The following is a 13,141-nucleotide window of genomic DNA, read 5'->3' as shown; positions in this document are numbered from 1 at the left end:
GTTGCAATCCCCTGCCATAGGCAGGGACACCTTCCATTACAGCAGGTTGCTCCAAGCCCTATTAACCGGGCCTCATTCCTCCCAGCATTTGAAATCATCATCCAAACACTCAAACATTACTGTGTGTAAAGCTTCTGACAAGGACCATCTCTGCCCGAACACATCTGCATGCTGAAGCAGAGCATTCACTGTTTCAAGTCAACTGCAAGACGAGGGCAACCTCTGTCCAGTGTCTGTTGAGCCTCTAGAGCCACAGGGCAGCTCCGTGGAGCAGCACTGCCAACAGCAGACACACAGCCACCTCCACAGTGGTTTATCCTGGATGTACAGCATACACACAGCTAGAGAACAAGCAGGACAGGTCCTGGGCTCCTTGTGGGGCTACACATGCGCTGAGCTCTTGCAGCAGCCAGAAATACCCCCTTCATTTCTCACTGTGCTTCCAAAGGGCTCGGCTGTGCAATGGTAACCTGGGCTTTTCAAGAAATGGACCAAGTGTAGAGTGACAGGAACAGAAGTCCCGGGGTATAGAAAGCTCCTGAAATAGATTCTAAAAACTGCTTTCAGAAGACAGGATTTCAGTGAAAAGGCACCTTGAGTGAAGAGCTGTGGGTACAGTAGTGACACACAGGTCAGAAACAGAGCCAGTTTTATCGGCTTCATAAATGAATGACCTAGAAAAACAGAGCCTTTCAGAAGTATTTAAGTCATCTGCCAACACACACTGTACATACCACTGCAAGACACAGAGCCACAAACTCAGAGTGAACGGAACAGTATGGATTATATGCAGCTAACAGACCTGATTTATTCAACACAGGATAAGGCTTGGAACCTACAGGAATGGAACAAAACCGACCCCAAAAAAAGGGGCAAGAGGCAAGATAAAATTACAGTTGGCTTAAGAGAGGACTACCAATATAAACCAAGCTCCCTTAACTGGGCATGCTGGTTGAAAATAAGGTGGCAGAAAGGACACACAACTGAGTATGAAAAGGTTACAGACATTTAGGAGGATCTTGCATCCAGAACAAACAGACAGAGGGGAAGCCCCTGCCCAGTACTTCCAGTGGCAGCGCAGGGTCTGGTGCTTCCACTGAAGCTCGACACTGTGGTGTTAGTCCATGCAGGCCCAAGCTAACAGCACCCCAACCATCCACCCTTTTGCTTTCCATACATGACCCAGGAGCACATTTATCATCTGATGCTCACATGGGAAGCAGTGGTACTGCTCATTGCTGGAAAGAGCAGCTTTCTGTAGCTCAACCTGCTGACTCTCCCAGAGGTGGGACAAGGAGCCAGCAGCACTTACGGAAGTGCTGAAGTTACCAACATTTAACAACCCAAAACTACACAACAGAATAATGGAGTGGCAAGCTTAGGCTCCTGGGAGGCAGCATCAGAATTAAGGTTGCTTACACAACCTTCATCCAAGCTCCTCTCAACTAATGAGCTTTTAGCAGTCCTTCGCTTCCTGAATATCACAGCTCATGGATTGGTGCTTATCCCATATTCCTTCTGATCCTCTTCACACAGTGCAGACCCTCAAGCTTTGTATAGACATTCCATCTAAAGACATAAGAAAGAGAATTAACTTCATGGCATCCAAGTGCTTTGAAAGCATAAATACAGCTGCCCTGACTTCATCTCAGAGCCCAAGTGAGCACTGCTGCCTCTGCTGTGGTGAAGGACAAGAGGCAGGAAGCCACCAGTAACACACCTGGGATTGGTACTGAGTTTAACACACGACTTCTCAGTTTGATTCTCAGTGTCTTCTCAGTGTGTGCTAGCCATCAAGATCAGCCCAAATTGCTCCAGACTTGTGTCAGCCTAGAACAAAGGCTCACTGCTGGGCAGGTGAAAAACCAGGAGCAGGCTCATGGTCACCAGCAAGTGGTTCAGAGCCACTTCATGATGCACCACCAAAAAAGGCCAAGAGATAAAGCCTCCAAAATAGCACAGGGTGCCCTGTGAGGAGTCAGGCTGAGCAAATAGTGGCTGCTCAGCCTGGAAAGGGAAGCTACGCAGAGACCTCATGGCAGCTTCCAGTATCTGAAAAGGACTTACAAGGATGCTGGAAAAGTACTCTTCATCAAGGACTGTAGTGATAGGACAAGGGGTAACGGGTTCAAGCTAAAGCAGGAGAAGTTCAGGTTAGATTTAAGGCAGAAGCTCTTCCCTGTGAGGGTGCTGAGGCACTGGCACAGGGTGCCCAGAGAAGCTGTGGCTGCCCCATCCCTGGCAGTGTTCAAGGCCAGGTTGGACGGGGCTTGGAGCAACTGATCTAGTGGAAGGTGTCCCTGCCCGTGGCAGGGGGTTGGAACTGGATGAGCTTTAAAGTCCCTTCCAACCCAAACCAGTCTGGGATTCTATGGTGTCCTCCATCTCCTTCCTGGTGTCTGCTACTTCTGACAGCTCTCTGTTTCAGGAAACAAAGCTGGATTTTGCAACCAACAGCTTTAATCCCTGTTCTGTGATAAGTCTGAGGCAGGACCTCTTGGAAGAGTGCATGCAGCTATGCACGCAACAGAACATCTTAACTTAGCTAACTGAGCACACTCAATGTATACACGACCTTTGGGAAGCCAGCGGCTGGACTCTTGTCAAACATTAGAGTTCTATGAAGTAAAAAGTAAGTTACAAAGCCATTAGTAAAACCAAAATACAGTCATTTATAAAGTAGGCAAGCCTGAGATCAGAGGCTAGGTCCTGGCCAGAATTAAGGAGGAAAAAACCCCAAACCATAAGAGATGAAGAGACATCAAACTATTCCTGCAGGAAGAATTCTCCCCACTGCAGCATTTCACACTTCTGAGCTATCTCTTAAGTGATGGTTGTGCTGCTCAAGTGTCCTGTCTGTCACAGGGAGTATCAAGCAGCCAGTCTGCCCTCCTGCAACTGGCCATAGTAGTGCAGTTCGGAGTCCTTGTCCTTCAAAGTCCCTTGAAAGCCATGCAGATTAACAGGGAAATGCTCCTGAAGGCTCTCACGATTGAATACCCATCCCTGTTCCTCCCAACATTGCCAAACAATCCCTTCTCGAATGAGCCTGTGTCCCACGCGCCACTGAAGGAGAGGGCAGTTATACTTTTTGAAGTGCTTTTGCTCCAACCGGCTTCTCCAAAAGAAACTTTGCCCAACAGAAAACAAATGGAGGGGGTCCTGTAAGAGTGGGGTTTAATCCTTTTTCTAGTGTAAGATTCCCCAAAGCGAGGCGGATGGTGGCAGAGGTATGGTGCAGGTGGACAGCCCCTCCTTCCTGCCCCTATACATCAGTGACAACTCAGCACTCCAAATGCACGAACTGCACAACACAGGCACCAGCAGGCATCATCAGCGCTTCAGTCACTAATTCCTGGGAATATCAACATTTAATAAAACTCACTGGGACAGCTTTTAAAGGTTTTGGAAACATTTTGGAGGCCAGAAGAAAATTTATGGCTGTTATTTGTGCCTGATCAGTCTCTTGCAGAGGGAAGGAGGACAGCTGAGGAAAAGCATTAGACTTTGTAAATCCAGAATGTAAGGTCTCTGAGAAGAGAACCAAGGGACTGAGAGGTTACAAACACAACATTGCCCAGCTCCTACCTCAACAGGAGTGCTTGCATTAGAAGTCACCACGTTATCTCTGTTGAGCTTTCTGTAACCATCACCTGCATTAGTAAAGCTACATGCAGAACAAAAACGGTCTTCAAAACCAAGCAAGAAGAGAAGCTCTCTTGTGAGACCTCACTTGCAGCACTGTGTGCAGTTCTGGTGTCCTCAACATAAGAAGAAAATGGAACTGTTGGAGCAAGTCCAGAGGAGGCCACGAGGATGATCAGGGGCTGGAAAACCTCCCATATAAAGACAGGCTGAAAACACTGGGTCTGTTCAGCCTGAAGAAGAGAAGGCTGCGTGGAGACCTCATAGCAGCCTTCCAGTATCTGAAGAGCTTACAAGGGTGCTGGAGAGGGACTCTTCATCAGGGCCTGTACAAACAGGACAAGGGGTAAAGGGTTTTAACTGAAACAGGGGAGACTGAGATGAGCTCTTAGGTAGCAGTTCTTCCCTGTGAGGGTGCTGAGGCGCTGGCACAGGGTGCTCAGAGAAGCTGTGGCTGCCCCATCCCTGGCAGTGTTCAAGGCCAGGTTGGAAGGGGCTTGGAGCAACCTGGTCTGGTGGAAGGTGTCCCTGCCTGTGGCAGGGGGTTGGAACTGGGTGAGCTTTAAGGTCCCTTCCAGCCCAAACCAGTCTGGGATTTTACGATGGGAGAAGGCGAGTCACAGCTCAGTACAGCTCTGCTCCCCAAGTCACAAGAACAGCACAGAGCGAAGCCACCCTGTTGTGCACACATTGCACTGCAAGAGGAGATATGAGTCCTTCACCACCACCCTGTCAACCTCTGACCAGCGAGGTCAGCACTAGGCACCTTGTGAGCAGGAGGTTTTCCTGTCAGAAGGAAAAATAAGCTGCCCAATGGCTAGGCATGTACAGGAGCAGTCCAACTGTATGCACTTGGGAAAGATGATCAGAGGTATCCAAGGCATACAGGCACCAACCCAGGAGAGTACCCTGCTTGGTACAGGCAGAACAGGATCAAGATGAAGTGAGCTGTGGTCAGACACAAGATTTCTCTCGACACATGGGGTGCCCTCCAGAGCCAGCACAGCCCAACCCACCAGTTCCACAACCAGGACCAATATCCCACCAACCCCACAGCACAGGAATGCTCTCCTGTCTAAGACCAAAATCAGGAAACACTCAGAACAACCCTTTGCTACATGCATCTGTCAAGGCATCACAAGGGTACACTCACTGCAGTCATAAGCCTACAGGCGTGACAGAGCAGGCAGAGCTTTTGGAAAAACAAAAGTCCTAAGTGAGTAATTACCCCTTCATTAAAAACACCAGATAGACTGGATTCCTAACGAGAAATGGTCTAACAGCTCTGGCTTGCCTGCTGGTGCAGAGGCAGGAAGATGGGCTACTTACTTAATAGCTTTAAAATGAAAGGGAACACTTAGATCTGGTATCAGGAAGACGTTCTTCCCTGTGAGGGTGCTGAGGCGCTGGCACAGGGTGCCCAGAGAAGCCATGGCTGCCCCATCCCTGGCACTGTTCAAGGCCAGGCTGGACAGGGTTTGCAGCAACCTGCTCTAGTGGAAGGTGTTCCTGCCCATGGCAGGGGGTTGGAACTGGATAAGCTTTAAGGTCCCTTCCAACCCAAACCAGTCTGTGGTTCTATGGTTACTTTCCTTTGCCTAAGCTCACGAAGCCAACTCTGCCTGATCTCTGCCCAGGCATTTCTGGTGAGGATGAAGGAAACTTTCCCTGTTCCTGGGTTGAACCAAGCATTAACAGTGCTGCACTCCGGAGCCAACATCCCAACCTGAGAAATCAAAACAGGAAGGACCGAAACCTCCTCCCACACACCCTCAAACCACAGGTGAGCCCCGTCACCCAGGAGCGTTAACAGCAACAGATGTGGAACAAACCAGCACACTCCCAAAAAACAAAACATAGTGGAGAAACACGGAGGGTGGCAGATGGATGAGAAACGTCTATTTTGCAACAGAACTTGCCTTTGTTTTCTTTTTAGTCATCATCTCTGTAGACGAGCGCGCTAAGAATCGCTTCAAGGCTCTAATAAAACACTCCTCTCTATTTTTATATTGACCATATTCCCAAGAAAACAAGTAATCCCTGCACTGCTTTTTCTTCCCTTTGCCAGAAAAAAATAGTGTTCTTTTGGGCACCCAAACTGGGCATTTCTTTTGGAATTTTAACTCGCCCCAGTTGCCTTTATCAGGGGTTGACTGTGGTCTGAGGGTCTATGCATGCATGACAAGACTCCCTTACATCATCAGGACACACCAAACTCCCTCCACTGTGATTTGCAAAAGATCTGGTGGTACAGTAACGCATTCCCCTCACAAGGAATTTTGTGCAAATAGTGATGCTTTGGGCATTCAATCAGGGTCTGCTGCATGCTGCAGCAAACAAGGCAGCTTTGCAGAGCTACAAACTAGATTCCCCTCAGACTGCCCATGTATTTCGGACCTGCAGCCTGTTAACACTCCATGACAGTGACTGGACATGGTGAGATTCCTCTGGCGTATGCTTCAAAGTATTCCTAGAGAAAGAATTATCAAAATGGGAGAGCTGCTCGTGCCAATCTCCCGTTCATCAGGATCCTGAGAGCTGTAAAGCCTCAGTGGTGATTTTACAGCAGCACATTTGAGTGATTCCCACATCCTCATCCCAGAGCTGAGAGGAGGCCTGCGGACACGGCTCGCCAACACTCCTGCGCCTCTCCCAAAAGTAGGTCAATGCAGCATGTCATCTGCCAGGCTGGTTTCGGGAAGACGTACTCCCTGCTCAGCTATGGCGCACACGGAGCAGCCTGCTTCGGCCCTGGTGTAACCCCTCACCCGGCTGCCAAGAGACAACAGTGAATAAACCCTACTACGTATGTGAATTAAAATAGAAATGCAAACAAAAAAAACAGCCATGGGGTGCTAGAAGTTCCCCCCTTCAGCATCTGAGTCCTTGCCCTACCATATTGGGCCAACAAGAAACCTGGAGAGGGGCTTTGGACAAGGGCCTGTAGGGACAGGACAAGGGGGAATGGCTTTAACCTGACAGAGGGGAGACTGAGATGAGCTCTTAGGCAGAAGCTCTTCCCTGGGAGGGTGCTGAGGTGCTGGCACAGGGTGCCCAGAGAAGCTGTGGCTGCCCCATCCCTGGCAGTGTTCAAGGCCAGGTTGGACGGGGCTTGGAGCAACCTGGTCTAGTGGAAGGTGTCCCTGCCCGTGGCAGGGGGTTGGAACTGGAGGAGCTTTAAGGTCCCTTCCAGCCCAAACCAGTCTGGGATTCTAAGATTATAGCAGAAATAGTGACTCAGAAGAGCTTGAGGGTGATGTGATCTCTGCTCCCTGCTGCTCCAGAGCTCGAGGGTGATGTGAGCTGTGCAGCTCTGCTCCCTGCTGCTCCAGAGCTCAGCAGCAGGACAAGTTTCACAGATGAGGAGCACCTCCTCACTCCCTGCCGCCCCAGCCCATTCCTGCTTTGAAGGGGAACAGGCAGCTCCCCCACTTATCCAAATCTGCCTGCTTAGGATAATGCAGGGAAAGTCTGCTGAAGCCCAGCAGCTACGTGGCTGGAGATACATAGTTTTGTGGGAGGTGTTTTTGTTCCCGATTTTGCTTTGAAGAAATAAATACCGTTTCTCCCAACTGAACCACTCTGGAGTTATATTTTCATGTGTGAAAGTATCCTAAAACAGAGGAACACGCACTGAGCTCCTGTCTCTCCACTGCTCACAGAGGCAGCAGAGCTGCTCCCAGCCCTGCACCGGCTGTGGGTGAGCTGAGGAGCATCCTCCTCACACAGCCTATTGTTTACTCAGTGGCAGCAGTGCAGGAACACAGGCAGCTATTAAAAAGCACGGAGAACAAAGCTGTGTTTCTAAGGTAAGTGTCCGAGCAGTCTGCCCGTCCTCTTGTATCAAGAGGTATGATAACGATGGATTTAGCAACAATCATCCGAGGAGGCGGCCCCTTTGAGGCTGGGCTGGGAACCACACACACTGTGCAGCATCCTGGAGCTCCTGGGAGCACTAGGCCGAGTTTTCTTCTCCAAAGAAAACCTGGTGTGACACGGGCTGGAGGAAGAGAGCAAACATCCCAGAGCCACCTGCCCTGAGGTCCCCTCCTGTGTCCTCCCTCATCCAGGAACAGAGATAAAAGTGGGGCTGGACTCACACCTGCTCAGTTCTGTTTGTGCTTCATGTAGAGGACCTCCATCCCACACTTACTCCCCCCGGGCACCAGCCTTCCACAGCAGAGTGCTCTGTGTTTCAGATATATCTGCCCCTCTCCTGTTAGGAGAGCGATGGAGAGAGCCCTCAGACCATTCGGACCACAGGACACCACCAAAGCAGCTCGCCTCCATCACAGGCTAGCATACACACTCCTAATTCCCCCTCCCCTGCAAGCAGCAAGAGTTAATAGACTCAATAGACAACCCTCATACATCTTCAAGGGCAGGCCCAATGTTTTTCAAGATAAGTGTTGAAGTACCTCTACTTCAAGAAAAGCCCCCAAGTTCAGTATTCCATGAACAACTGCTTCTGTCCCTTGCAGAAGGGGTCACAGATGACAAGCACGTGGACTCCAAACTTAACAAGCACAGTAATGGTGCTACGAGCATCCCTCTGCACTAGAGGGATGAGGAGAGCTCTGATCTACAAAGAAGAGCAGGTCTGATTATTTTTTTCCTCAAGTATACATACAAATTTTAAAATACTTAAATCTTCACTCCTTTCAGGGGCAGAATTAACACTCATCCTCTTAAACGCCTTACCCCAACAAGCAGGATATATATATATAGAGATATATATATATATATAGTACATACATACATATATATATATACACCAGAACAGAGCAAGATGCAATGCAAAAAAATGCAGAAGACATAATCAGAGCAATTTTGATTTCATTCTTGTTCCTGAATCAATCTTGATTTCCAATTCATGGCAGCCCCTGTTCCCTGAACGACAGCTGTACACAAAGAGGCATCTGTCCTACCTTCAGCCATCAAATGAGCTGTGTCCCTAATCGGCAACGGTGGAGCCAGGCTTAGGAACAGGCAGGATCAGCAGGAAAGTCCTCACTGCAGCACTGCTGCACGAATGAAGAGATCAGCAGATCTGATGAGAACGTAGGAAGTGCTCACACCGGTGCCAGATCCTCACCGAGTTTAGTCAAACGTGCACACGAGCTCTCCTTCCATCTGCTGAGCTTCAGTGAGACTTGCCTTTTAAAAAGCCTTGAATATTAAGTTGGGCCTGGGTACCCCCACTGAGAAAGCACCCTTAGATGTCAGCAGCAGCCTGTTGCAAATCCTACCATATTTCCAGCATCGGTCTGGAAGAGACACCACTGAAGATGCACACAAACACAGCCTCGGAAATAATTACTGGATTGGGAGTCAGGGAACATAAGCTTTGGCTTCTGGAATTATCCCTGTGCAAGGAAAGCTTTCGTTTTGCGTAGCAAAAGCCATCTGCAATGCAGATCCTACAGAGGAGGGAGAAAAACAAACCTACACAGAAACCAAACAGTGGTTTATGTTACCAGATACCCAACACGCTCTGCACCTTCAAACGCTCCGCAGAGCAGATCCGTGTCACCAGGGCAGCAGCCAGCCTGGCTCTGCGGAAATGAACTCTGAGCCACCATGCGCTACCCAGAGCCTCACACGAGTGGTTCACGGCACCCGGAGCCGTGATCTCAGAGATGTCATTAAACACTATCAGATCCAGAGGCATCTCCAGGATGTGGGATTAGCAAGATGTCAGCACAGCAGGGAGCAGGGAACATTGCTGCTCCCCTTGCAGTAAGGCTGCAGAGCACGACCTGCACGTGGGGTGCACAGTGCAGGGATAATTCCCCACATCTGGGCCTGAGAACTGATGTGCAGTTCCCTCTCTTGGCTGCAACCTTTTCAGATGTAATGCTCACAGCTTTTATCCAGGGGCAAGGATGGACTCAACTGAGAGCAGCCCTGTAGAGAAGGACCTGGGGGTGTTGATCAATGAGCAGCTTCCCTTGACCCGGCTTCAGTGAGCGCTTGAGCCCAGAACTCCCCATGTGCTGGGCTGCATCCCCAGAGCGCAAGCAGCACGAGAGGGAGGGGACTGTCTCCCTCTGCTGCACTCTGGAGAGGATCCCCCCTGCAGTCCTGATCCAGCTCTGGGGAAACAGCACAAGAGGGACGTGGAGCTGTTGGAGCGAGTCCAGAGGAGGCCATGGAGATGCTGCGAGGGCTGGAGCAGCTCTGCTCTGGAGCCAGGCTGAGAGAGCTGGGCTGGTTCAGCCTGGAGAAGAGAAGGCTCCTTAAGGGGAGACCTTAGAGCAGCTCCAATGCCTAAAGGGGCTGCAAGAAACCTGGAGAGGGGCTTTGGACAAGGGCCTGTAGGGACAGGACAAGGGGGAATGGCTTTAACCTGACAGAGGGGAGACCGAGATGAGCTCTTAGGCAGAAGCTCTTCCCTGTGAGGGTGCTGAGGCGCTGGCACAGGGTGCCCAGAGAAGCTGTGGCTGCCCCATCCCTGGCAGTGTTCAAGGCCAAGCTGGACGGGGCTTGGAGCAACCTGGTCTAGTGGAAGGTGTCCCTGCCTGTGGCAGCAGGCTGGAACTGGATGAGATTTAAGGTTCCTTCCTACCCAAACCCATCTGGAATTCTGTGAAACTCCCAGATTAGCATTCAGCTACCAGCAGCACACCAACCACTTCAGCACATGAAACACCAGCTGAGGAAACTGCAGCCTCTGTTCCATGGATACACACATTGAAATCTTCCCCTGGCTGCTCTTAGGAACCAAGGGATGAAGCCCCACGGAGACTCTGACTGACTTAAGCTCACACTGCTGCCAGCTCCTGACCACCATCCAGCCCTTTCTGTGCTGTTCAACACCCTGCCCTGCCCCATGTTTCTCTCTTCAGCCTGTCATTTGGAAAAATCTCAAAAGCCTTTGGTGTGCTGAACACACTGCTCCTGCTCAATGCCTCTTATTTAACCCCACAGGGGCATCTCCACTGAGCTGCAGTTCATGTGTTCAGAACGGAATTAACTCCTGACCCAGCTCCCCCCAAGGCTGGCCCTGCCAGGGCTCTCCCCAGTCTGGCCACCCCACTGGCTCCTGCATTCCCTGCAAACAGGAACTCTGTGATAGCTTCCAGGTTTGGGTGTTGGCTCTGGAGCTGGATTTTCCATCCTCCCCAATCCAAAGAGCTTTTAGCTGAGGCATTTGAAAAAACAGATTTGACTATTTCCATCCACAGGCCCTGCCCTAGGCTCATGACCACATCTATTTCTCAGTGGATGTGCTGTCTGCTCTCAATGCACAGGGGCCCCTTTGTTCAGGGATCAGAAGCCAATGCAGGAGGGATGGATGAGGCCAGGAGCTCCAGGAATGCACCTTCCCCGCCTGCACAGTGGCTATTTGAACTGAACCCAACAGCAATCCCCCACGTGCAGGCAGTACCTGCACAGAGCCCATTCCCAGTGGGCTTTTCTTGGGATGACATACGTTATAGATGTTTCAGCTCAGGGTATGTGCAGGAATCACACAACACGTTCATTGCTGCTTTAGAGTTCAAGGAAGAGCACTGCTCTGCTAAAGAGGAAACATTAAGTATGTCCTGCTGGATGCCTCTGTAGAAAAAGCAGGTGTCTGAAGCTGAAAAGGTTTCTAAATACCCCGTCAGAGAAAGAACCTGCTATGAGCACAACCCTTGTTTGCTTGCATCCAGCTGTGGCTGACACTACCTGTGCTTGGTGTCACCAACTCACCCCCCTTTAGCAGTTCCTGCATCCACCATGCAGCAAAATAGAGCTGCTCTTTGGTCTTTGGCTTCAAATGACAGACACCATCTTGCTCCCCCCCGTGCCAAGGTCAGCTCCTGCCATATAGAGACCTTATTCCTGGTCTGAGCTTTTGTAGGGGCTTGCCTACAGTCCCTCATATCTGTTTCTCACAGAGATCCCCCATGAGCTGTAGCTTCTAGGCATGATGAATGCAGCAGTCACACTGGCTCCCTTCCCATTTCTTTTCCCCTGCAGACTAGAAAATGTCCCATTGGATCTCCCTGATGGTGCACCAGGGTTTCTTCTGGCTGTGGATTCCCCAGGCATTACACACTTGATCTGCCTTCTTTCAGCATGCTCTGTAACACATCCTGCTCCTTCAAATGAGTATCATGCCACCACTACATTATCAGCTTCTCAGTTTTACAATACAAATCCATAAAAGTCCACTTACCACAGTTATTTATCATCCCTGACTTGCTGCCAGTGTTTGTTCCACTTTGCTTTGCTATTTACAAGCTGCAGGACTGGACAGTCATCCAGCCACCATTCACACAAACTTTAAAAGCTCCATGGAAAGGACAAGGGTGTCCCAGCAGCCCAGGAGCAGGAAGGGATGGGACACAGCAGGTTGTGAGGAGCTGAGACCTCTCTGGTGAAACCCCCCCGCAGTCCTGATCCAGCTCTGGGGCAACAGCACAAGAGGGATGTGGAGCTGCTGGAGAGAGTCCAGAAGAGGCCATGGAGATGCTGCGAGGGCTGGAGCAGCTCTGCTCTGGAGCCAGGCTGAGAGAGCTGGGCTGGTTCAGCCTGGAGAAGAGAAGGCTCCTTAAGGGGAGACCTTAGAGCAGCTCCAGTGCCTAAAGGGGCTACAAGAAACCTGGAGAGGGGTTTTGGACAAGGGCCTGTAGGGACAGGACAAGGGGGAATGGCTTTAACCTGACAGAGGGGAGATTGAGATGCCTCCCCACACCTGGGCATCCCCCTGTAGTCCCCATGCCAGCCTGCTTGTGCCTGAGAACTGAGCCCAACTGCCTGAGAGCCATAGGCTCATCATCTCCTGCAGAGGGGAGGCCTCTCCAGAGCACTCTAATGTCAATCACATATACATGCAGCCACCACTGACACATGTATGAGGACCACATTTTCCTATTGAGTCTTCTCTTTGGGAAGGGTAGAAAGTAAGGCAGCAACAAGCGGCTAAAGACTCTCATTAAAGCCTCAAATCCAGCTTCTGCAGCATGCAAGTCACTTTGTCCTTTCTCTGCCGTGGTCAACATTACCTGGCCGGACAAAGATTACAAAGAGATCAGAACCGCTTCATGGCAGTGGAAAGGTGGCATCGTGGCTTTCAGTGGTTAAATGAGTGGCTAAATGCTCTGCACTGAAGTTCAGGAGTCCTAGATCAGCACGCTCCACAGGCAGTGGAAGCACACCTCAAACAGTAGCACAGGAATCAGACTGAGGAGCTCAGCGTCTTCCCTGGACCTACAGGTCAACTGCACACGAAAGCAGTTGTAAGCAAGGCAGCTGACTGTGCATGTCCTGTGGGCCAGCTGACGGTGCAACAATTGCACCTTCAGTTGGCCAAGCTAGACCAGGGCTCGAGTAAAATCACAGCTACAGCTATCCCATGGAGAGTCTCCAAGAGAGGGAGGAGTGGGAAAGAAAAGTGGAGCATCTTCAGAAATAAACTCTTACCTACATTAAGACAGGCTCTGCAAGGCACAAGCTTACACCAGGTCCCACTTCAGTGACTGACCAAAGAACAGCAGAATACCAG

The 13,141-nt window shown here is 50.5% G+C and overlaps 1 protein-coding gene across 3 annotated transcripts in view; it reads right to left on the bottom strand.

Annotated features, from left to right (window-relative positions):
• The window catches only part of RAB11FIP3 (RAB11 family interacting protein 3), a 78,111-nt gene that overhangs the window by 42,959 nt on the left and 22,011 nt on the right, over nucleotides 1-13,141 (bottom strand). The window contains exon 1 of one of the 3 annotated variants that reach the window (XM_057407952.1): nucleotides 8,574-8,927. The exons of the other annotated variants lie outside the window; for them this stretch is intronic. Within the exon in view, the coding sequence (XP_057263935.1) occupies nucleotides 8,574-8,583 (10 nt within the window). The 5' untranslated portion in view covers nucleotides 8,584-8,927. Of the gene's footprint in view, nucleotides 1-8,573; nucleotides 8,928-13,141 lie in introns of those variants that run through there. 3 annotated transcript variants of the gene reach the window in all.

This window comes from Pezoporus wallicus, unplaced genomic scaffold, assembly GCF_028554395.1.
Source record: "Pezoporus wallicus isolate ANWC-B61680 ecotype Strahan unplaced genomic scaffold, APGP_CSIRO_Pwel_v1 contig_4012, whole genome shotgun sequence".
Classification (NCBI taxonomy): Eukaryota; Metazoa; Chordata; class Aves; order Psittaciformes; family Psittacidae; genus Pezoporus; species Pezoporus wallicus.
Note: the sequence above shows the minus strand (reverse complement) of the source record. Positions and strands in the feature narration are given on the sequence as shown.